Source organism: Dermochelys coriacea, chromosome 13 (genome assembly GCF_009764565.3).
Source record: "Dermochelys coriacea isolate rDerCor1 chromosome 13, rDerCor1.pri.v4, whole genome shotgun sequence".
NCBI lineage: Eukaryota > Metazoa > Chordata > Testudines > Dermochelyidae > Dermochelys > Dermochelys coriacea.
The window spans coordinates 28,907,971-28,933,007 of NC_050080.1; the positions used below are offsets into that span (position 1 = coordinate 28,907,971).

Here is a 25,037-nt window from a genome sequence, read left to right on the forward strand (position 1 = left end):
TTGTGGTGCAAATGTATTCCCCCAAATTCAGAGGCCCTAGGGGCATCTCACCATCCTTATACAGTCAGAAGCATGACTGTATAAGAATGGCACCTAACTCAACAGATCTGCTCTGTGGTTCAGATTCATATCTTTGTTTTGTGACAAAAAAAGTTTTTCCTTTAACTCCCGGTAGCTAGCCCAGCTCTAAGAGAGAGAACTGAATTTTTTTTTTTTTTTGCTTTGTCAACTAGGTTCCCTCTGCAAAATCCCTTGTTATTGATCACAGTGCATAATCCAAAGAACCCATCTCAGTTTCCAGAACTCAAGTCCCATACAGCTAGGATATAACATTAAAAGAAACAGGCCAGACTATTGTCAGCTACTGCTAAGGAGTACAGATTAAAGGGGGGGTGGGGAGGCGGAGAATACAAAAAGGTGGCATAGAGCTTGCTCTTGATTTCCACCCAATTCTGCTATACATACAGCTAGTTCCCAAGTATAAATTAGAACAGGCATAGACTGCTTTAACTCTGGCTGCAAACAGCCCCAAGGGGCCAAAACTGCAGTCAGGAACAGATACAGCACAAGAAAGTCCCAGCCACATCATCTTTCCTCTAGTCCACCCCATAGGGTGAGGGTGTAGCAGAGGAGGCTCTATGACAGTAGAAGTCCCCCATGTGGTGGGATGATCCTCCCAGGGCCAAATATACCAGCTCTACAATCAGATTCCCCACATGTTGCAGTGTAATATGGACACACTGCCCAGGTGGATCTGGTCAAACCTCTTTTTTCTTGTAACATGAGCAAAGTCGCTCAAGTCATTTGGATACAAATATGAAGCCTCACAGTGCCATTTTAAGAGAGCCACTTTTCAGAGTATAACCATGGGCAACTAAGATATCCACGCCTTGAGGTGTGTGATTGGGACCGCATCCATACTCTGTGCAAAGAGGCACATTGCAGTATACACAAGTTTTTCAAATCCTTGTTGTATTAGTGGATTTGATTGGATGTGTCATACCAGTGTTATTAAAATGACAGAAAGCTACTCTGATAGCAAGGGCACTTCATGATACCACCCCATCAATGGCAGAAAGCTTCTGAGGAGCCATCAGAAGAAAACTACTTTGTCAACAGGCATGAATTGTTGAGGATTCCCCCCAAACAACTTATTCTTAGGTATTTTTAAAGAAAAAACAAAACAAAACCCCAATGGCCTACAAAATTTTATTTCAAGTGGTTATCTGCAAGAATGCCTTTGAGAGCACTAACTTTTGTTGTAGCAGTCAATTGTCACTCAGCGGCAAAACAAATCTTTCCCTTCATTTTCACAACCCTGAAAATAGTTTTTAAGTGGAGAAAAATCAGAGACATCAAGGACGTTAAAAGCAGTTTACAGATATATTAATTCAGTGTTACAGAGCTATTAGGAAAATTTGCCTACCTTTTACCAAATTTAAAGAGAATTAAAATGTTACTTTACTTTCCTGTGTCAAAACAAGAGAAGAGACATACCCACTTCTCATCAAGGTGAACAGAAATGCAGTGCACTGAGTAGCCCTCATAGGGTCTGTCTACACAGCAACTAGACACCCATGGCTGGCCCATGCCAGCTGACTCAGGCTCGTTGGACTCAAGCTGTGGGGCTGTTTCATTGCTGTGCAGACCTCCGAGTTTGGGATGGAGCCTGGGCTCTAGGACCCTGTGAGGTGGGAGGGTCCCAGAGCTCAGGCTGCAGCCCAAACCAGGAAGCCTACACTGCAACAAAACTGCCCTTCAGCCCAAGCCCTGGGAACCCAAGTCAGCTGTCACAGGCCAGCCACAGGTTTTTATTTGCAGTGTAGACATACCCATTGTGACAGAAAGAGGCATCACTGTAATAAAGAAAAATATGCACTTATATGGATGTTTTTTAATCTGTAGCTATCAATCACTTTACAGAGTGAACCTTGATTAGGGGCCTCCTCCAAAGCCTGCTGAAGTCAACAGGAGTCTTTCCATTGACTTCCATGAGCTTTGGATCAAGTCTTACGTGACTTGCCCATGATCACATAGCCCATCAATGCAACCTATCTCCAAACCCCCTGCTCAGTATTCCATTCACTAGACCAAAAGGGAATGGCTTTGTATCCTTTATTTTTCTTTACAGAGGAAGGTATTTCATAATAAGTTATCGGTGACTTCTTACTACAAAAGGTCAGCAACTGAGAAACAAAGCAAATCCTTCAACTATGGTGGTATTTCTCTGGAACAGGTCTCTTGAATCAAATTTTCTGCTAAGCTAACCATCCACTCCCTGCGCCTTTGCCAGCAGAAGGAAAAAAAAATGTAAAGACAAGACCTACCAACAAGAAAAAATAAACCATGTAAATTGACAGACATCAAGCAGGATCCCTAGTTAAAACAGGCAACTAGCTAGCTTGCTCTGACAGCAGCCATCGCTAAGGATTCTGCAACCCAGATGTTGATACTGTGCGCGGACACTACCATGGAAAGAACTAATATTGCATGCAGCAGCTAGGAAAATTGCTCTCCCTGTCTCTGTGCATTAATCTGGTTCTACTTTCTTCACATGGGAATGTTCCATGGAAAGAACTATGAAAACAAAGCTTGAACACTGCAGACTATTGATGTATGCTGCTAGCTGTGGTTTCTGGGAAAGCAGGGAAATCTGGAGAATTTTTCCAGTTTCCAGTGGAATTTTTATGCCTATCACAGTCCATTTCCCCGGCAAACAGAGAAAATCTGAACGTGCTTTAACTTCTACTAAATTCCTCACATATTTCATGATGCACCGTGGCTTTATTTTTTGCTTTCTGGGCTCCTATCTTGGAAAGACACCTCACATTTATTCATGGCAACCATGGAAAGTATTTACCGTTCTAAGCTCCCCACTTTCCACTGCATAGAAAAGAAATCCAAAAGTACCAGAGCAGCCAAAGTCATTTGTCAGGGTAAATGGAAACTGTAAATTCATGCTAAATGGAATGTGATGGAAACCAATTGGAATCCTTCTCCTCTTCTAGTCTCCAAGTTTGGCAGGAAAGTCAAACGTTTGGTTGCCCCTTTTATTCCTTATATGAAAGCCACTAGACCCAGGAAGGGACAGCAGACTTGGATGCTTTTGAAGGTTCAGGGGAAGCTCACTGCCTATTGCTGTCTGGGGGGAAATGTGGATAATGCGCATTCAAGTTCGCAAGAGTGCTGCACGGAAGCCATCCTCTCAGGTGCACTGACTGGAGATTAGATCTCTTGGTGTGCAGTAAATTCAGTACACTTAAATATACCTGTTTCAACAAGTTCATTGTTTAAACCAGCACATGGCCGATTCTGTTAGCAGGCTTGTCTACCATAACAGGCTGGCCACCTGTTGGTACCAGTGCAATTAATGTTGATTATTTACATGGACTAAGCAGTCAGGGTTTTACCATTTGGTTTTACTATGTCAGGAGTGACCAAATTAACTGACCCTCCGAGCCACATAAGACAATATTCAGAAGTTCGAGAGACAGGGTTGCACCTGTCGGGGCTTCAGCTGTGGAAGCCCAAAGCCCTGGCAGGTGTGCCCTGTGGAGCTGAAGCCTTGATACCGCTCTCCCCGCTGGGCAGAAACCCCTATCCCACCACCCCGCTGCAAGTTCCCAAGCTCTCACCACCCCACCCCCCGCAGTCTGGTAAGTGGGGAATATACACCTTAAAGTATATTATACACACATATACCCAGAATGAGGTGATGTCAGCTTATTTCAAAGTTTGAACTGGGGATGCAAGGAATTTCATTTAACAGCAAGGTGGGCTAAGAAGTGAGTTGGAAATGAAAGTTCAAGAGCAATGAATTAAGCAGACAGACACTTACTACAATGCAGTCTACTGAATTTGTACAGATAATGTTTTCCACATGAGAAAAATGGAAGGAAAGGTTACCTGTTCATTGTTGCCACTCGACCTCACAAGTGAAGAAAAAAATACCTGAGAATTCTGTATCCTTTCCAACAAAAAGGAACTTTTTCTAAATCTAACACCCCTGCCCTGACCAGAAATCCAAGTCCCTGTAGCCGTCACGGGTATTTAAACTAAACACTGAAATATGGAAAATATGAGTAATCCTATTTGGAAAGAGTAAAACCCAGCCTGCAGAGGATTAAATTTAAACAGTTAGTTCAATAGCTCAGTAACAACAATATTTTCCAAATGGCAGAATGAAAAGATACAAGATTCTGGATTCATTCAACTTCAGGTGTTCATTAAAAAGATATATATCCTCATAACTCCAATTTCTGCAATTCTTATCTTTCTTAACTAGTCATCTCAGTCAGGATGATTAGGAATATTTACCAGCTTTGGAATGTAACTGGTTGAAATCTTTTTCTGGCAAACTCAATCACCACACTCAGTCACTACAAAAACCCTGCAGCATTACTCTCTTATAAACCACACTGAAAATCTTTGACATTTTGGGCTATGTATTTAAAGGGCTTCAATCGTTGTGTCCCTTCGTGCCCACAAATCCTGTCTCACAGGTTGAAATGACTGTGCATTCATATTTAGAGAGTTTTGAAAGCCTGTTTCCATGTTCAGTCACATCACTCTTCTTTTGCACATCCTTGGGATACCCAGGACTTGTTAGCAACATCCCTCAATTCACTTTGAACCCCGCCCCAAACAATTATTCAAACCTTAGCTCCTCCCCCCCCCCCCCCCACACACACAAGAGAGGAAGATGTAGGAAAATAGTAGCTGAGACTGTTAAAAATCTTCTGAAGCAGGAACTTTCAATGCTGTGATTTGCTGAATTCTCTCTTGTTGTAGGAATAACATTCACAATAAAATGAATGTGCTGGATCCCAAACACCTCAAGTATGCTGTGAAACATACTGTCCCACAGAGGCAGTTTACTTCCCGGTATTGTACATCCCTCTATCATTACTTTATTCCTTAAAGGCTGATACTTTTCCCAACCGAGCCAATAGCTTGTTTTGTTTCTTTGTCATCACATCTCTATCTTAATAGAGGTTTTTAACCCCTCAACATGGGTTTCTATTTCTTATTCACAAGCATTACACAGAAATAATATTGTTGGTTTTCCTTTTGAAATTGCACTAAAAAAAACCCCAAAATGTTAGTTGAATAATATCTGCTTATCAAGTGGCTGCTTCCCCATGTACCTTACTACCTCTGCATGATTATAGTGCCTAAATATGTTATGGTACTGGAGAGGCACAGAAGGAAATCATAGAAATGTAGGGCTGGAAGGGACCTCAATAGGTCATCTAGTCCCGGTTTGCTTTCATGGCAGACTACAGCAGTCACTAACCCGATAACTTGAGTTTTAAAACCCAAGTTTCTAACCCAAACCACAACCTCCCTTTAAAAGACTATTTTGCAGTGCACCCAGAAGATATAAAATTGTGACAAACACTGCACTGCAAACCACCAACTAATGGATTTGAAGTAGCACTTTCCAATGAAGTAATATAAATAAGAATGCCGATTGTTGCCAAACTTTTGTTAGTTTTGCAGATGTAATGCTGAATGGAATTCTCTCACGCCCCTCCCTGATCAAAGACAAAAAATAAAGGGTGACTTAACTTTCGGTTTTGTTTTTATCTAAATGTGAACTTTTTCCTCCCAAAGGCAATCTTTGGCAGCCTGCTCTTGTTGTCAATTGGGCCTCTGGATCATTAGCCTCATAACAAATGGTGGCAGTTGGAAAAGAGACAGACCTTTTGTGCCTGCAGTGGTATTCCAAGCTCTCAGCTCTTGGCTCCATGAAGTCTGATTTAGCAGCACTGCTGGGAGCTATTAGTTTACGAAAGAACCAGCACGCCCACCCAAGCACAGTAGACTGCAAGGGGCTCCTCTTACACTGATGCCATGTGCCTTTCATTCTGCCTGGAGGAGTTTGAAAGATTGTGGTTTCACTTAGTACAGGAAGCCAATCAAAAACCAGAATGGCCAGGGGAGAAGAGTGGAGTCAGACAAAGAATGGTCGGATTTCAGCCATGCTGTGGCGTTGGAACATGTAAAGATATTAGTTGATGCACAACTTTTTGGAAGTGTTTATCCTCCCACCAACTCGTAAGTTTTAAGATTGTAAATTCCAGCATCTCCCTTTCATTTGCTCTTCCCTTCACTCTGCCCTTCACTCCTAATTTTCCTTCCTTCTTGGTGTCTCTCCTGCATATTTTCAGCATCTGTTCTCTTTCCTTCCTTTGCCATCCTGTTTCTCTCCTTTGTGAAATTCTTCTCTTCCTTCCCGAAGTTCCATCATCCCTGCAAATTCTACCCTCAACTCCCCAGCTATTCCTTAGACATACAGAACCCCATCAATCACTTGTCCCCAAAATAAACTCATTCTACTCCTTTCATCCCCGACACATTTACGCCAAGTTCAGCTACCTCCTCATACCCTTCATTCCCTGCCTCAAACACTCATTGCATCTCCAAAAGCATACACCTCAATCAATAAACCAAAGGAGGGAGGGAGGGACCCATGTGGCTGTTCCTCTGCAGCCTGCCAGCCCAGTCAGCTGGGATCTTTGTCTGGGGGAGCACGGAGGAGGAGTGGGAGAAGGAAGGAACTGGGGAGAAGTATGGCTGACTGCTTGCTTGTTCAAATATCCCCATTACTGACAGGCAGCGGCAACCCTCATCATTGCTCCTTCTCAGACAGTGTTGGGCTGCGCCATGAAGAGTCAATAGCTTTTAGGCAGCATTGCTTGGGATAGTGATGCAGCAGCAGCCACGGTACTATGGCTCAGAGCAAAAACTGGCAGCTCCCTAAGTACAAAAGGCCAATTTTTAAAGGTATTTAGGAACCTAAAGATGCAGATAAGCACTTAGTGGGATCTTCAAGAGCAACTACTTGTATCTTGGCAGTCAGCCCAGGTCCAGTCTGGCTCTCACTACCCAGTAGCTTAGTGTTTGGGTTGCAAATACAGCAAAGAATAGTTTTTCACACAACACACAGTCAACCTGTGGAACTCCTTGCCAGAGGATGTTGTGAAGGCCAAGACTAACAGGATTCAAAAAAGAACTAGATAAGTTCATGGAGGATAGGTCCATCAATGGCTATTAGCCAGGATGGGCAGGGATGGTGTTCCTAGCCTCTGTTTGCCAGAAGCTAGGAAAGGGCGACAAGGGATGGATCACTTGATGATTATCTGTTCTGTTAATTCCCTCTGGGGCATCTGGCATTGGCCACTGCTGAAAGAAAGGATACTGGGCTAGATAGACCTTTGGTCTGACCCAGTATGGTCGTTCTTATGTTTTAAATCCTGCCCAGCAAAGTTATTTTTTCCTCATTTTGCACTGTTTTAAGGAGGCAATGTGGTCTAGTGGAAAGCGCACCGGACTGGGATTTGTGAGACCTGGGTTCTCCTCCCAGCTCTGACACTGACCTGCTGGCTGACCTTGAGCAAGTCACTGTGTCACTCTGTGCCTCTTTTTCCCCATCTGTAAAATGGCAATAATGACACTGACGTCCTTTGTCAAGCACTTTGCGATCTGCTAAATAAAAATGTGATACTATTATTATATAATGAACAAATTTACCTCAGGACAAAATTTATGCCAAGTCTAGGGACCTAAAGTTAGGCTCCAAAATCCATACTAAGGAAACTAAAGAAAAGGTTGACTCATTTTACAAAGATGCCCCAAGCAGCAGCAGCCCTTCATCTTGCTCAGTACCTTCTGAAAATTGGGCCACTTAAATCTGTAAATCCCTAAATATGGATTTAGGAGCCCAACTTCCAGGCCAACATGTTTGAAAATCTTTACCTTCATCTTTTGTCACAAATGAGGCTTTCTTCCAGCACCATGAAGTATGTGATGAGACGGTTCACGATTACAAGTTTCCAGGAACAATGTTAGCATTCCTACAAGTTTAGTGAGAAGTGCTTCTCCTAAGGGAGCTCTTGGATTGCTATGCTGAGCAAAAATAGTCTAAGCTCTTTTAAAATTCACAGACAAAAAATTATGATGGGACTGAGGGTCACCTGAAGAAGAAGAAAAGGAGTACCCGTGGCACCTTAGAGACTAACAAATTTATTAGAGCATAAGCTTTCGTGAGCTACAAGCTGTAGCTCACGAAAGCTTATGCTCTAATAAATTTGTTAGTCTCTAAGGTGCCACGGGTACTCCTTTTCTTTTTGCGAATACAGACTAACACGGCTGCTACTCTGAAACCTGAAGAAGAAGAAGAGCTCTGTGTAAGACAGCAAGCTTGTCTCTCACCCCAAACAGAAGTTGGTCCAATAAAAGATATTACCTCCCCCACCTTTGTCTCTAGAATTTAATAAACAATTCTGTTGAGGATACACAAGAAAGATATCAACTCCAGCTCGCTCCCTGTGCTGGCTCAGCAGGGTGAACAGGAGGAAAAAGCAGAAAAAAACTGTTTTAGTCACTAAAGTGAGCAGATATGACTGAATACTCACACAAGGGCAGATCTGCTATGTAGCATGGGGCCATTTTTATACAGACAACTTTTCAGAGTAAAACTGCAACTTAAGTTAACACCTTAAATACAGTAGCATTACTCGCTGTGAATTTATTTCATTGGACAAACATATTATGCAGTGTAATTTCCCTTACATGTTGTGTTAGGTCTCAAAAACTAATATTAAGCCAGTGCCACAGGAGAAACATCTGAAATCAAGTGTATGCTGACAGAACACACCAACCCACCTTCCATTACAAACTTAAGAACTACACCAATGCTAACTATCAGTAGCTACCTAGAAAGCATGGGTCCAGTTCAAATAGGGAAGTGCAGTGAGCATCAGCAAAACTCCAATCCTGGCACTTTTCAGTGTAAATCTGTGTGTTTTGGCTTTGTTTATTCCTGACAGAGGATTAAAATGACCTGTCTATTTTAGGGTTTTATACTGCTGCCCACCACCATTGTAGCTTAGCGCCTAGCCACATCAAATAAATAGTGATGTCCCTAGTGGAGTTATCAATAAATACAAAGAAATAAATCATACTCAAAGCTTTCAAAAGTTACTTTTCCATCAAAAATACCTCACTAATGGAAAATACCCCACTGCCATGAATATGTCCATCATAGAAATGCATGTTTTCTAATTAAAAGCATAGGGTTTTATTCTCAACACCACAATGTAGAACTAATTAGTAATGTACCTTATCATCATAATACAGGTGACTAGACTCATCAGCCCCTTTATTTTTTTAAAGACGTCCAAATGGCTTGCTCCCACCCAGCACTGCTTGACTGAAAGCTTCCTACAGCAATGTAAATACAGTGCTCAAGAGGGTGCATTTGACAAATAAGCTAAAAAAATAAATTAATCATGAACTATCAGGTAACTTCAAATAAGTGACAACTGTGCTGAATATTTCAAAGACAAAAACCTGCAGTTTTCATATTTTCTATTCAGTTGGATTCCCCTTGGATTAAATTATTGGCTCCTGATCCTACAAAGATTTATGTACATGCTTAATTTCTACCACTGAGAACAGTCCTTTTGATGTCAAGTGTTTAAACTGTAAACACTTCAAGACAGGGACTGACTTATAGTTACCTGTTTGCATAGTGCCTCATCCAGTGGGGCTCAGACCACGGCCTGCAGGTACTACTGCAATACCAATAAATAATAAATGTATACGTACAAGCCTTTAAGAGGACCATTCAAAGAGTAAAAAGAAAAGGAGTACTTGTGGCAAATTAGAGACTAACAAATTTATTAGAGCATAAGCTTTCGTGAGCTACAGCTCACTTCAAATGCATCTGACGAAGTGAGCTGTAGCTCACGAAAGCTTATGCTCTAATAAATTTGTAAGTCTCTAAGGTGCCACAAGTACTCCTTTTCTTTTTGCGAATACAGACTAACACGGCTGCTACTCTGAAACCATTCAAAGAGTAGAATTTTCATTTACATTACAAAAACATCTGCTGAATTACAACATCACACTACTGTAGATCAGAGAACTTCTACAGAGGCTTTATGTTTAAACAGTTTGTCAAAAGTTTGTGCAAGGATTCAAGTTAATCAGGGTTTGCCTACAATATAGTTCCATGGAAGATTCCAACAGGCCAATTCACACAAAAAACAATTTTAAAAATGCAATTAATTTAAATAAAACAGAATTGATCTCAAGGGAGACAGCAAAAAAAGTCAATTCTAAAGTACAACATTCTCAGTAACATGCAGGGTTTGGCATTAAGAGTCCTGTGAAGTAGGCATATCTACCCAAAGTTCAGTGACCCACAAACGGTTTTTGTAATGGCTGGTTTGATTTGACAGCTTTGCTGCCCAGAGAGAACAAACACATCTGAAACATACATTATTTTTTGTTCATTTTGTTAATTCTGTGTCCAGCCAACACCTATGCTAAGGTGAAGCTGTGTTTAATTGCACGTGATTCCACTTGGGGTTCATTTTACTCATGTAAAATAGCACATTAGATGTCTTCTTAACTTTTACCAGCTGTGTTTTGCTGACTACCCTGAGCATCTCCACCTGTTTCCTCAGATGGTGCAGCTGCAGTTAAAGGCAAACACCTGGCCTTTCACATCCATGCCTTGTGCTTTAAAAGTAGATTAGAGTTACAACAGCTCCCTACAGTACTGACCTCATTAAGGCCATATCAGCATTTTGACTGTGAATCCTACTTGGTCACTTAAAATGTTGGCCATTTCAAACACCACTGATTTGAAATTTGGCACACAGATTTTTATATTGAACAAGGGTCACTTACATTTGCTAAGCTTTTGATTGACAGTTCAGCAAAAACAATGAAGTCCTCGGAGTCTCATGTGGTCGTTTTTTTGCCAACCCTAAACCATAATTTTTTTAAAAATGCAAATTTCACACAAATGTCAGGTATCAAGATCCATTAATCATCAATAAGAAAATGTTTCTTAATGGCCCACATATTAAGTTTGAAAGTCAGACAAAAAATATTCTTGACCTGGACAGCTGTTAAGTGTCAGGCCCACTGTCCCAGGGAGAATGAGCATAGAGGAGAGGAAACAGGTTGAAACTCAGTCCAGATGAAAGTGGGTTGATGCTGGAAGCAACTGGAAGATACAGCAAGCATATTTTCACTATATTTGATCAAGGGTGAGACGCTATCAATTGTAATGCATGAGAGTAATCTGGGGGCTGGGTTAGTACACAAAATGATCATACAGCATTAATGTCCAGGAAGGCATTTTACCACCTGCACCTGGCTAGATAATTGTAAATGCTTCTTTTGGATGTGGATCTGGCCACTGTTATCCTTGTCTTTGTCACCTCAGAATTGCTACCTGGGGTTAACACTTTAAATCAATCCAGAAATTTAAGATAGGCAGGCTGCTGCTTTCTGCACTATTAAGTTATGCTTTCAGGTGACAGTGTATGACACCTGTGCTTCATGATCTGCACTGGCTGCCTGTTGGTTTTCAGACTTTAGATGAAGTGTTGGTTTTGATCAATAAAGCCCTAAATGGCTCTTTCCTCCATCTGTACTGATGCACACAATCAGCAGAAGCATACCAGCTGGACCCCAATAACTTAAAAGAGATGAGTCTGGCATTAGAGCATTCTCCAAAGAGGACCTCAGTTCTGGAAAAAGCTCCCCCATGTCTAAAATAGCCCAGGATTGCTAGCCTTCAGCGCACATTGCAAGACACATGCTACAAAACAGGGTGGGTTTGTGGGAATAGATGTGCAGAAGGGAAGGGAGTTTTGGTGATGTACATTTTTATTTGTTTTTGTAATTTATGGCAGAGGCACCTAGAGCCTTACATATGCTCTATTTTATTTGTTTATAAATCTAGAGAAAATGTCAAAGGCATGTCCATTGTAACAAAGGAGTACTTCCATTTTTCATATGTTGGCCAATTAAGCCTGTGTACAAATTTGTCCTGCAGCTTGGATAATAAAGTAGTTCAAAAAGGACCTAAAGAGTCCAAATTCTTATTACAACTAAGATACTGTGCAATTAATCTGATTGCCACATGTATTGATACTTCTACCTTCACCACCACCATGACCACTCCCCGTAAGTTTCCATGGAAGCAAATGGGATGTTCATACTGCGACTGCAGACACGGCAAAGAATGGTGAAAAGACACTGTAGCTGTAGCTCACGAAAGCTTATGCTCAAATAAATTTGTTAGTCTCTAAGGTGCCACAAGTACTCCTTTTCTTTTTTTGCAAATACAGACTAACACGGCTGCTACTCTGAAACCTGTACTCATATATACAGGGGTGAGTTCTCTCAGCCTGCCCAACCCAAATGTGGAAAAGATGATCTGAAGGGCATTTCCCAAGTGAGATGAACCTTTACTAGAATTTAAGTTTTATGAAACTGGATCAGATGCAATAAATTTACATTAGAAGTGGGATAAAGTTTTGCAGTGGCCAATGCTATGTTTGGGTGTAACAAGGACAGCCATGATAATCTGAGCATCATTGAGAGCATCATTTCAAAAGAAGCTTGAGGGGTCACCATACAGAAGATCTTTATGCAAATGAAAGCTTTTTGCCTGACTGATTTGCTTGGTGTCATGTCTAGAAAAACTCTGAACTCTTTCTCTAAGGTTTAGATTAAAAAAAAAGTGATTAGTGAGGCCAGAAGGAACCTCTGAGACAGGACTCTTGAATGATAAGAATTGCTGGAGATGCCGTTTGCAAAGACAACCCACAAATCTGTCCCATGGGTCCAAAAGTCAAACATAATTGAACTGACACTTATAAAAGCTCCTCTCATCTCGAGTCACTTTTCCAAAACTCTGCACTGCTCAGCCTCCTGGATACTAAAAGCTCTCCCTTACCTCAGCCAATTTACAATGGCTGTCTGTAGCCTAGAGGATTTTAACATGAAAATGGAAGAGTGCTGCTTGCCCAACCCACGTGGAATGGATAATCTCAACTAGATAATCCTGTTTTAATGAAGAAACAGCAGAGCATTTCATGAAGTGCAGAGATTTTCATGGAAGACCTGCAAGACCTCTCCTTTATGGACCTTTCTCATTAAGGCTGCAATACAAACCTCCAAAGTGTATTTTGTATAAGACTATTACGAGTTGTGTAATGAATCACAGGGCTACGGGTACATGATTCTCTTCTCTGTACACAAAATATTTTGAAACCTGCAAAACCACAAGCAGTGCAAACTTCCCTTGCATCCTCCACCACAAAAAAAACCCCACAACACAAGCATACCACTCTTCCATCAATATGCCTCACCTCTTACTTGGAGAGGCTCACTTCTAGGAGCCTGAGAGCCCGGTCTCCATGGTCTATTTAATCCCTGGCATCTCTAGTGAGTCTACCAAAAAGGGACCAACTGTGATATGGACACCTGTCTGCTAGGAATGGACTGAAACCAACAACTCATTTCACACAGGCCAACGAACAGCTGTCAGATGGTAATAACCATGTCAATGCCAACCTGGGCTGCAGTCGATCTAGAAATGAACTGCTCCATAAACTGCTAAGCAATCTAGCCTCTGTAAGCTTTAATATCACTGCAATCTGTTGCATTTAAAAACCAGAGATTTCAAACAAATTTAACATTGTAACCTAGGTATTGATCCCCGGAGCTATATTCAATGCATCTAAATCCTCAATTATATATGTGTATTTTAAAAACCCTTTGTTCTTATAACAAGAACACTAAAGCAGACCACACTGAAGCAACAGTTCACAATGGTTTCAGCACAGTCTCTCCTTCCCTCAAATGTAAACACACAACTAGTGAGAATAAACAGTGATTTTCTGGACTGACAGAACTAGCAGTGTTGGGGGGATAATTCCTGTGCTGTATCAGTGACTGGAATTACCAAGGCTTTGCCAGCAGCTTAATGATATGGAAACTCATGTTCCCAATGCCAGGATGCGTTTGCTGGGGTATAAATTACTTGGATGCCCTGCATATTGTACTGCTGTGTTACAAAACAGGTGCAAAAAGCACTGATGCACCCCCATTTGTGGATGGTGCAGTCATCCTTGTAAATGTAGCCAGTTGGAAAGGAGTTCTGGTCTGCAGATTCAAACCACTGGCATGCTAAGCTTATGCAGACAGAAAGGCAATTCCATATTCTAATCATCCCAGCCACTGTTTACTTCCAACAAAGTTACCCCATAATGGAGGACTGCAGTTATTGATAAGTAGGCTACTTCTAAAAAAGAAACAAACGGTATATTATATATTCCCCTCCACAGATCCACACTCACCTTCCAGCCATTGCTGCTTTCCTGAGCCACAGTACCCAAACAGGAGGCAGGTGTTTACACTGAGGCACATGACCCCAAGCTAGTTTAACTGTTTTTTAATGGTTCCTGGTCCAAGCACCTCTGAAAGTGAGAATGTAACAGTTTCATGAAGGTGGTGGAATTTCCAAGCACATTGTGGAATACAAACTAGACAGTTAACCAGCTTAAAGAACAAAGGCTGGGCCATTGGTGTCGGAAGGTCAACAGATCTCCCAGATAAAGTAATCTGAACCGCAAACACCCCGCGGGTGGTAGGAGCTCAAAAGAATTTCTGGCTAAAATTTGCTACTTTAAATCATTACATTAAGAAGGACTTGATTTAAGTAAAAAGAAAAGGAGTACTTGTGGCACCTTAGAGACTAACAAATTTATTAGAGCATAAGCTTTCGTGAGCTACAGCTCACTTCATCGGATGATCCGATGAAGTGAGCTGTAGCTCACGAAAGCTTATGCTCTAATAAATTTGTTAGTCTCTAAGGTGCCACAAGTACTCCTTTTCTTTTTGCGAATACAGACTAACACGGCTGCTACTCTGAAACCTTTGATTTAAGTAAGATGTTCTTTAAAACAAAGAAAAGAAAATGGAGATAAGACTTTCATCCAACTTGGGCTAAGCTGGAATGAAGACGGTTCTGCTATTTGAGGCAAATCTTGATATTAATTCTATTTTGTTCTGCAACTGGATACAGTATTCCTCTTTGCTTCCTGCCTAAACTGGTAGGTAGTGTTGTGTGCTGTGAAACAATTACTGTAGTTAACCCCAGAGGTGGCTGCATTTCAAATAGAGTGGTGGGTGCAGAAGAGTTTCCTGGACAAGATTTTACACTCTTTAGGATCCTTTTGGATGAAAAGATGCTCTATAAAACAATCCTTATTGTTTGCTCCAACACCCACGCAACTTGTCTGTACAAAGCAGTTAATGCTGCCTGAACCTGCCATCATCTCAACACTAAAACTGGCAAATGGAGGGTGGCACATGCTGAATGTGTTAGTCTGTGTGTCAGAATAGCATGTGGCAGCCCCAGGCAGAAGCAGCTTTGGTACAAAGAGGTTCGGCTTGATCTAATATTGTTTGTTGAATTGATGCCTCTGCAACCCCCCTCCACCCCAAACTAATTAATAGTTAGTTGTGACAATGATCATGTTTCCACTGGAAGTGTTTGATACATACATAAAATACACCTTTACTGACTTTGTACTATCATTAGGTGTCTTCAGAATTATTACAATTATCAGGAGAAAGAAAGGTTACATTTACATAAACAAATCAGTAGTTGTATTGTATTTGCCTTTGGATCATAAACAGGACTTAATGGATTTTATCACAGCTAAGGAAGTTGCTTGAGGAGTAGATGGAAGTTACAGAAGGAAAAGTATTGCTGAGTGTGCTGCAACCACCTACCAATTTCTCCTAAACACTCAGCACTCTGAAATATCTGAAGGCACAAAAACAAATTCCTTCTCAGGGCTAAGCACCTAAAATCCCCCTCTGAGCTCTTGCCTTTTAGTTAGCATGCATGGAACATTTCACAGCTGAAAATTAAATGGCCAAAATATTGAGCCTTAAGATATCAATTTTGTAATGGAAATGACAATTGACAATAAGGGTGCCATTGGGCACCTCAGTAATACCATTGTTTCCTCTTAGCTGGAAGCAGGTCCCTAACACAGAGTTAGTTATTTAACTGTCAGTGATAAATTAAAGATAATATTACAGCCATGATTTTGTCCCTATCAGCTTCTTCAAACCATATGCCAAGTCCAAAGCCACGCTGAGATACTGCATCTCAGTCTGCAACATCCTGTCCACTACACGCAACTTCCATTTCAATAACACCAAACAAAGATGATAGTCTAAATAAGAGCGGTTTATAGTTAACGCCAATGTGAGAGCCTGAGACTGCTTCCCACACAAGTTCACGAGTCAAACCTTACTAGATTCACCAGACCCAAGAGAAAAGAGCTAGAGATAACAAATCTAACATGAAAAATTATCACCAACAAGAGCAATCTCGATCTCACAGAGTACCGGGATCAAGAACAAAGCAAGGTCCTGCAGGGCTACAGAAAGCCAGCCAGATAAAAGTGCATTCCAATTTACCCTTCCTCATAACATACAGGAAAAGAAAACTAGCCACCCTGTAGGTCTGTCTCCTCACCAGGTTGTGCTAGAGGTGACAGCACAAGGGCTGCTTCTCTTTCCAAAACTTTCTCCTCAGAGCTTCCCCTACCTTCATGAAGACAAACATTTTAGAGACTTAAAATTAATGTCAGACTAAAAACCCTTTAAACTGTTTTGTCCAAGTATTTCCAAAGCTTTTCTGACACAGGAACAGAGGACAAACCCTGCATCCATTGATTCAGCTCGTCTCGCAGGGCTCAAAAGACCCAAACCTTCTCTCTTCCCTTCTCCTGCTGTGTTGAAGTCCATGAAAAGAAAAGGAGTACTTGTGGCACCTTAGAGACTAACAAATTTATTAGAGCATAAGCTTTCGTGAGCTACAGCTCACTTCATCGGATGCATTATGAAGTGAGCTGTAGCTCACGAAAGCTTATGCTCTAATAAATTTGTTAGTCTCTAAGGTGCCACAAGTACTCCTTTTCTTTTTGCGAATACAGACTAACACGGCTGCTACTCTGAAACCTGTGAAGTCCATGGGCCCTGTTGTGTTCTTATTGTTATGTAAAACAGGCCCGTTTCTCCTGGGGCCTGCTCAGATCTCACTTGTAAACAGAGCCTGCTGAATGAATAGATGTTCAGTTTACAAAAGATCCTTTGCTTAAAGCAAATTTGCCTCTCAACACATGGCCAAACTCTCACACAATAAATTAACTATTTGGCAGCCACCAAACCTTTGCTGGAGCCAAACCAATTAGGACTTTAATGTGATCCCAATTTCCTATTTCTGAGACAGGGTGGAACCGGGGAGAGGGAGAGAGGTGTGTGTAAAGTAAGTCCCCTCTTAGTTTATAAATCTTTGCCAATCATCCCAGATAAACCTGTCATCCACAGCTCTAAGATCTGCATCACACTAACCTTCTCGAATGGAGGGCTATGGGAAATCGCACATGGTATTCAGTGTGTCTGACTTCCAACATGTGTTTTTCATACTTTGGCAATTCAATCATTTAAAAAATATTTACTGAGCTTTGTCTTTAATTAGAAAAACATGTCCACAGATAAGACAAGCATAGCACAAGTTATTGTTTCTGAGCTAGAAATGCTAGACATCGGAGTGATGTCACAAAATAAACCCAGTCCCCTGCCTGAGTATGGCCCATCAGGGAGCCAACCACCTTGAACACTTTTTCCCCTCCTTAACAAAAACCCTATAAAAGAAAAGGAGTACTAATACAGACTAACATGGCTGCTACTCAAAAACCCTATAGAGTCCCGAATATCCAACAGTTTCTTGGTCCCCAACAAAGCTATGGGTAAGGGAGAGGGAAGACCCTGGCTGCAGACTTGAAAGGCTGCTGGCCGGATTCCTTGAACAGAGGAGCCAGGACGGTGGTGGAAATCCTGGGAGCCATTGGGCTCCATGGTGTCTTAGCATTCAGAATCCGCTAACGCACCCCACGCCCTGGCTCTTGGGCTTCTCACACGTAAGCACACACACACACACACACACATTTACTCAGACATCGCTTTATTGAAACTCCCTATATCTGGAGCCACAACTGCTTTAGATAACAAGAAGTTCTAGATAAGCGTATCGGAAAATCTAGTTTTCAGTGTAACCACAGAGACTACTGAAGATTTGGTACCAAGAAACAGCCATCGGAGTACATTCTCCTTGCAAGGCCCATGTAACCTTCATTAGCTCCAAGGAGGTATGGCCTCAGGGAAAGAAGAGCCCACATGGCTTTTAAGCATCTCTATCTTTAAACAGCATCTAATCAAGATGCTGATATCTCTGAAGAATTTTGGCAACAAGAGTCTGTGGGCTTGGAGTCCCAAATCTAGGAAATATGTATTGTTTCTTAAGTTATGTCTTAATACCAAATAACATACGATATGGGTCACTGAACAGCTTAAGAAATACGGTAAGGGCAGGCATTGCGCTCACTGCTGTTGGAACAAGTTCTATGGAAAACCCACAGCTTCTCCAAGGCTGCAATGCAGGAATCCAGCATTTTGTATCCGACAGGCCTGTGTACGAGCCTGGGCCCAGACCCTAGAAGGTGGGACTGGAGTTCTGCAAGCTCAGTGTGCTAGCCACACCTCACCCTTAGTCTTGCAGCAGCTCTGCCCCTGAAAATTATACAGCCTGCTCTGAGGTTGGTGAGAGGAGGGATCAGGGCCCCTTTGGTAATTCCCTAAAGATCTGGCATGGGGAGGAAGGCCAGTTGACAATGCCCAGAAGATGACCTAAGGAGAGAAAAAGCCACCAGTTGCCTCCCAAGACTCCTGTAAAGTGTCCACCGTTCAGTGAGGTGCTCTATAAATACTTGTCATTACTATCACGATGGAGGGATGCTGTTATAGCAGCAATAGGAATAGCAATAAATGCTTCATGTGGCTCATTACAGGGAATCACATGGTGTGGGGAGCAGCTCTCCCAATGGCACTTTCTTCACAGGATCACTCTCCTTCCCATCAGAAGAGTTTCAAAGCCCTGAGATCAGTCTCTTCCCCCCCACCTCAACAACCAGGAGGTCCCACAACAGAGATGGCAACAGTTTGGGCAGGGTTGGGGAGAGGAGAAGCAGGCTGCAAAAAGTGTCACGTTATGATGTTGTCCATTGTCCATCTAGGAGCGTAGATCATTCCAGCATGTCCTGCTCAGCATCCCAGGCCCTGCAACTGCTGTCCATGGGGGGACAGCGGGGTGAGATCCACCTCAAGATCTGCACCTAGACGTTACAGTAATGAGTGCATTAGAAATGGCTGGGCAAATGCATACAAGAGCTACATTAGCCCAAGGTGATATATTTGGAGGCACTTGCTATTACAACAGAGTCCCCAGATACCAGAAGGAGAAGAGGAGACATTAGAGACAGCAGAACTGGCCCTTTATTGGGTTTTTTTATTGATTTACTTTAATGAAGACCAGCTTAGATGGTCTTTAAAAGCGGCAGCAGTGTTCATCTACAGCACTATTTTAAATTAATGGAACATCAGGTACATACCTGCTTTAGACAATTCCTTCTGAGATGATCCACAGAAAAAGGGCTAATATCAACATTTTAAATTGTCAGTTAGTTCTGAAACCTGGCACCACCCCAATTAGATGATTTTTTGGGTGGAATGAGATGTTTCAAACAGTGTTACTATGTCACTGATCAGTTTCAGTCATGCCAGCAGCACACGGTTTAAAGCATCCTTACAACCAGAAAGGTGACGGCTATTTTCAAATGAAGTCTCAAATCTTCCAGAATTCTGTACATTCAAGGGAAAAGCTAGACTCTGAGCCCTCAAAGGATGCAGGGTTCTCTGCCCACTGATCTCATGTCTCTGCTTATAACTTAAAGGCTGTTTTATAGAACAAAGTTCAGCTGAAGGATAACTCATTACTTGTAAAAAGAAACGGAGTACTTGTGGCACCTTAGAGACTAACAAATTTATTTGAGCATAAGCTTTCGTGAGCTCGTGTAGCTTATACTCAAATAAATTTGTTAGTCTCTAAGGTGCCACAAGTACTCAGTTTCTTTTTGCGGATACAGACTAACACGGCTGCTACTCTGAAACCTGTCATTACTTGCAGCAGTTAGGGCTTCTCTTTCCAGAAGGATGGGCTTTTTGTTGAGGAGAAGGAAGGGGAATTTTAGCACTAATGAAAGGTGCAGGCTTAACAACCCTGGAGACTAAAGTTTATTGAGACAACAGAACAGACATCAGATGGTATATTCCCTGTTGAATTAGACAGGCTTCAGGTGTGGGGAAGAGAAGACAGACATAGAGACAATTTTCTGCCACTGACTTTCTTTCATTGATACTCTCCACAGGGGGCAAGGAGAAGCCTTGGAAAAATAGTTTCAAACTGCCTGGAAGAGTTTCAGGTGAATCAGTTATCTGGGTTGAGACACTGAATCCATAACTTCCCGTACCAGAGGACTCGTGGTGCCTGATTCCCTTCTCACTTACATCAGTTTTATGCCATGCTAATGCCACAGATGGACTCATTCCTGATTTGCACCAATAGAAGTGAAAGCGGAGGCCTTTCTTTAAAAAAAAAAAAAAAAATAGATGCTTAGTGTAAAAATTGAGCTAGTTGTGAGACTTGGTTAATATATGATGAAATTCTTAATAATGGTCTCAAGTTCAGTGACTTTTCATTTCAACATTGCTCTGAAGCAAATCGGTTCATGAGTTCTACCTCACGTACGTGCTGTTTTTCATCCAGTGCTCGGAAAATTCGCACACCATATTCAAGAAAATGCTTCTCTTGTTCAGCCAGTTCAAAAGATTCAGGGCCCACTTCTGATCTTACCTACTCTGGTGTAAAGGAAGAGTAACTCTACTAAAGCCAATGAATTTACCCCCAGGGTAAAAGCAAAGTCAAGTCCCTAAAAGAGCTGTCCTCACTCTCATACCAGAAAGAGACATGCAAGTGAAGTATGCTAGTATCTGTTTTAAAATAATCTGGAATGTTCCCAATTTCAAACACCCATGATCACCTGCATTCCCACTTCTATTCTGAGCCATCAGCTTCATAGAGAACATTTAAGGATTCCCCCACAGTACTTTATCAATGCAGCCAGTAAATTTGTTCATTAATGTAATGAAAACATTAGCCAATAACCAAGTCAATGTATATATTTGGCATTACTGACATTATATCCCCACTCCTGCTGACTTGCTTCTTCTAAATATCAAAGACAAAATGCAAACGTGTCCTCGGACAGACACTATGCTTCACTGTGCAGTAAATGTTGGCATCAAGCTCCTAAGTGTTCAGCTGCTGCCCATATGGTTAACAATAACTGGCATCCACACCATTTTTTTGCCTGCTTTTTAGCTACTTACATGGCCTCCATCATCATAATATCTGAGCACCTCACAAACATTGGTACTTTTATCCTAACAGAACCCCTGAGATGTAGGGGAGCATTCCTCTGCCCATTTTACGGATGAGGAATCAAGGCACAAAGAGGCAAAGGGTATGTCCAAACAGCAGACCAGAGATGTAACTGCAGCTTGTGTAGACTTAGCTTAGCTCAGGAGTCGGCAACCTATGGCACGTGTGCCAAAAATGGCATGCGAGCCGATTTTTAATGACACGCTGCTGCCTGCCAGGCCAGCAGCAGGCTGAACGGAGCCGGCGGTCAGGACCCCGGCAGGCAGCAGTGTGCCATTAAAAATCCTGCCCACCCCGGCCCGCTCTTCTCCGCCGTGCCCCTGCCCCCGCCCCCCCCCAGGGCAGGGTGAAGAAGCTTGGTTCTGCTGGCTGCTGCTGCAGGGCAGGCAAGTTCCCCCTCCCCCGCCTCTTCCCCGAGAGTGCAGAGGTCCTGCCCCTCCTCCTCTCCCTCCCTGCCACCCATCAGCTGATGGCCCTTGCAAGGGATGGGGAGAAGCAGAGCTGCAGGGCACTTGCTGCTGCTCCGGGGAGTTGGCGGAGAAGAGGTAGGGACGGGGCTGTGGGGGTGGAATCAGGGCATATCCCCTCCAGCCCCCTACCGTGAGCCACTCTGGGCAGGGGGCTAGGAGCATCCCCATGACCCTAGCCCACACCCCCAGCCGTCTGCCCTGACCCCTGCACCTCCCCATACACCCCCCCGGCCCCAGCCCTGACTCCAGCACCCCCCACTTCCCATGCCCTGACTCTTGCACCCCACACATTCCCTCCCCCACCCCAAGCACCAAACGGGAGCTCCTGCACTACCACCCCCCCACATTCCCACCTGCACCCCTCGCACCAAATGGTAGCTGCCCAGGTAAGCACTCCACACCCAAACCTCCTGCCCCAACCCTGAGCCCCCTCCCTCATTCTAGCTCCTGGCCAGACCCTACACCCCAACCCCCAGCCTGCTCCTTCACCCCAGACCTGTGCTCAGTGCACTCCCACCCTCAGCTTAGTGCAGAGAGAGAGAGAGAGAGAGAGAGAGAATGGGCTAGAACCAGGGAGAAGGTAGGTACCCACTCTGTGTGGGCTGGGCCAGGATCCCAGACCAGCAGCGGGCTAAGCGGGGCCGGCAGCCGGGACCCTGGCTGGCAGGAGCCGGCAGATGGAACCCCAGACTGGCAGCGAGCTGAACCTCTCAGCCCTCTGCCAGTCTGAGCTCCCGGCCTCTGGCCCTGCTCAGCCTGCTGCCGTTCTGGGGTTCTGGCTGCCAGCCCCTTGCCACCGGGGTCCCGGCAACAAACCTGCTCAGCCCGCTGCCAGCCTAAGAGAACGGAACCCCAGGCCGGCAATGGGCTGAGCAGGCCGGCGGCGTAAGATCAGCATTTTAATTTAATTTTAAATGAAGCTTCTTAAACATTTTGAAAACCTTGTTTACTTTACATACGACGATAGTTTACTTATATAATATATAGACTTATAGAGAGAGACGTTTAAAAAACGTTAAAATGTATTACTGGCACACGAAATCTTAAATTAAAGTGAATAAATGAAGACGCAGCACACCACCTCTGAAAGGTTGCCGACCCCTGATCTAGAATATCATTGCTAGGTCTAGTAACAACAGCAGTGTAGCAGCGACAGCAGCATGGGCTAATCTCCTGAGTACAACCCTGCCCAGGATACTGGGTACAAACTTGAATGGCTGCAGGCCATGCTACCACCGGTTGTGCTGCTGCAACTTTACTGCTATTTTCAGAGTAGCAGCCGTGTTAGTCTGTATTCGCAAAAAGAAAAGGAGTACTTGTGGCACCTTAGAGACTAACAAATTTATTTGAGCATAAGCTTTCGTGAGTTACAGCTCACTTCATCGGATGCATTCTGCTATTGTTACTAGAACTAGCTGTGATCTCCTGATTGCAGTGTAGCCTAGACTACCCAAAAGGCTCTGATCTAGTCAAGCATTTAAGCATGCACCCATTGACTTCAACATGGCTACTCTCATGCTTGAAGTTACATATATGCTTCAATGTTTTGCTGAATCAAAGCCTGATTTCAATGGGCGTTAGGTGTCTATATACCTTTGAGGATCCAAGTCTAAGTGACTTACCAAGGTCACACAGAAAATTTGTAGCAGAGGCAGGAGTTGAACACGGTCTCCAGAGTCCCACTCTAGTGCATTAACCACAGGACCATCCTTCCCCCCCCCCCGAATGGCTTTTCTGAGTAGGGTATTAAGATATTGTTTTTTCACCTCATGCTTGGTCCTGCACCAATATGCATTCTTGTCAATGCCTGCACCACTGATTGCAAAGTCATTCTGCACCACAAACAGGTCACCATGGGACTTTTTGCAAGTTATTTTTGCAAGACACATCCAAGCTGAAGAATACTCTTTCATAGCCTGCGAATGTGAGACATGTAATTACATGGTCTAACTCATGTTATTATAACGTGACTGCTCTACTAGAGTTTACTTCTCTCAGCAGCCACCAGGGCAATATTTCCACCAAATGCATCCGATGAAGTGAGCTGTAGCTCACGAAAGCTTATGCTCAAATAAATTTGTTAGTCTCTAAGGTGCCACAAGTACTCCTTTTCTTTTTGCGAATACAGACTAACACGGCTGCTACTCTGAAACAGGGCAATATGGTGTTTTCAGTGTGCACGGTTTGACACAAAAATATTTTTAACTGGGTTGATTGCATAATATCCTCACTCCCACCACATCCCAGTACATTTTTCCACCACCCCACAAGGATTTATCCATCATCTGTAGTTTCCTTCATTTGGTAATTTCTTCAGTAACCAGGCATGTAGCTTTTCTGGCTGTTTCTACATTACTGCTGGCATCTGTCTTTAGGCAGATTCCCTTTCAAGCCAGCACATTTCATTTTAAAATGCTCTCTCATTTTCTTTGAACTTCAGGATCCACTTTCACTGGTTGCCTTGCTTCATTGAACTCAACTTGTCAACAGACACACTCAGGATACAGTTTAACTGATCTTAGCCAACACCAATCCTATTCCACCGTTACACAAAGGCATCACAATGTGATCTCTCTCTCTTCCTGCATTATACGACTCAGCCCACTGCTGCTTGAAATCAATTCTGAACACACAGGTTTATCCACAAATTAACAAAGTGCTGCACATGTAAAAAAAGATGAGAAGAATGAACAGGAGTCTATTACTGCTATATACACACACTAACCATCTATTCCACTCCTTGGCAGCAGTAATGTACTTCCTTGCAGCCCTGCCAACTTTACAGCTTTCAAAGAAAAGGACTGCAACTCTTCCTAGGAGACCTCCTGTTTCGGTAAAGTTAGTTAAAATGGAGCTCAAGTTAATCACCTTCATATCCCCAATGGAGCACTCCGTAGGCTGTTATATAGTAGCACTGGAGTGTTCTGTTACACACATACATGCACACAATTCTGTTTCTAGTTCATCTGGTTGTATGTCTGATAGGAAGGACACATGTAAACATGCCAGTTAGTAGGTTTGCTAGGATTTTGCAGTGAAGAACTATTACTGTCAGAAAGCAAAACATTCTGACCTTCCAATTTGATCTGCAATCCAGTTCTATTCTTTCTGTTCAATTCATTTTACACAGATATACGGTTGCTTTACCAGCCCAGAGAGACTTAAAACACATTTGTGCTCTACAACAGAGAATACTTTGTCATGGAGTATTTACAAACTATAGAACAATACCAAGTTGCTATAGGTCAAAAATGTTGCTTTATGGGGACAATTACCACTTTTCAGTGTAAAATATCATTTAATACAGGGTTAAAGCAAATACCCTGAACAGC

The 25,037-nt window shown here is 42.8% G+C and overlaps 1 protein-coding gene across 4 annotated transcripts in view; it reads right to left on the minus strand.

Moving 5' to 3' along the window:
- Positions 1 to 25,037, minus strand: part of CBFA2T2 (CBFA2/RUNX1 partner transcriptional co-repressor 2) — a 103,878-nt gene that overhangs the window by 71,658 nt on the left and 7,183 nt on the right. For 2 of the 4 annotated variants that reach the window (XM_043495685.1, XM_043495684.1), the window contains exon 2: positions 14,175 to 14,294. The exons of the other annotated variants lie outside the window; for them this stretch is intronic. In XM_043495685.1, the coding sequence (XP_043351620.1) occupies positions 14,175 to 14,244 (70 nt within the window). In that variant the 5' untranslated portion in view covers positions 14,245 to 14,294. The remainder of the gene's footprint in view (positions 1 to 14,174; positions 14,295 to 25,037) is intronic. 4 annotated transcript variants of the gene reach the window in all.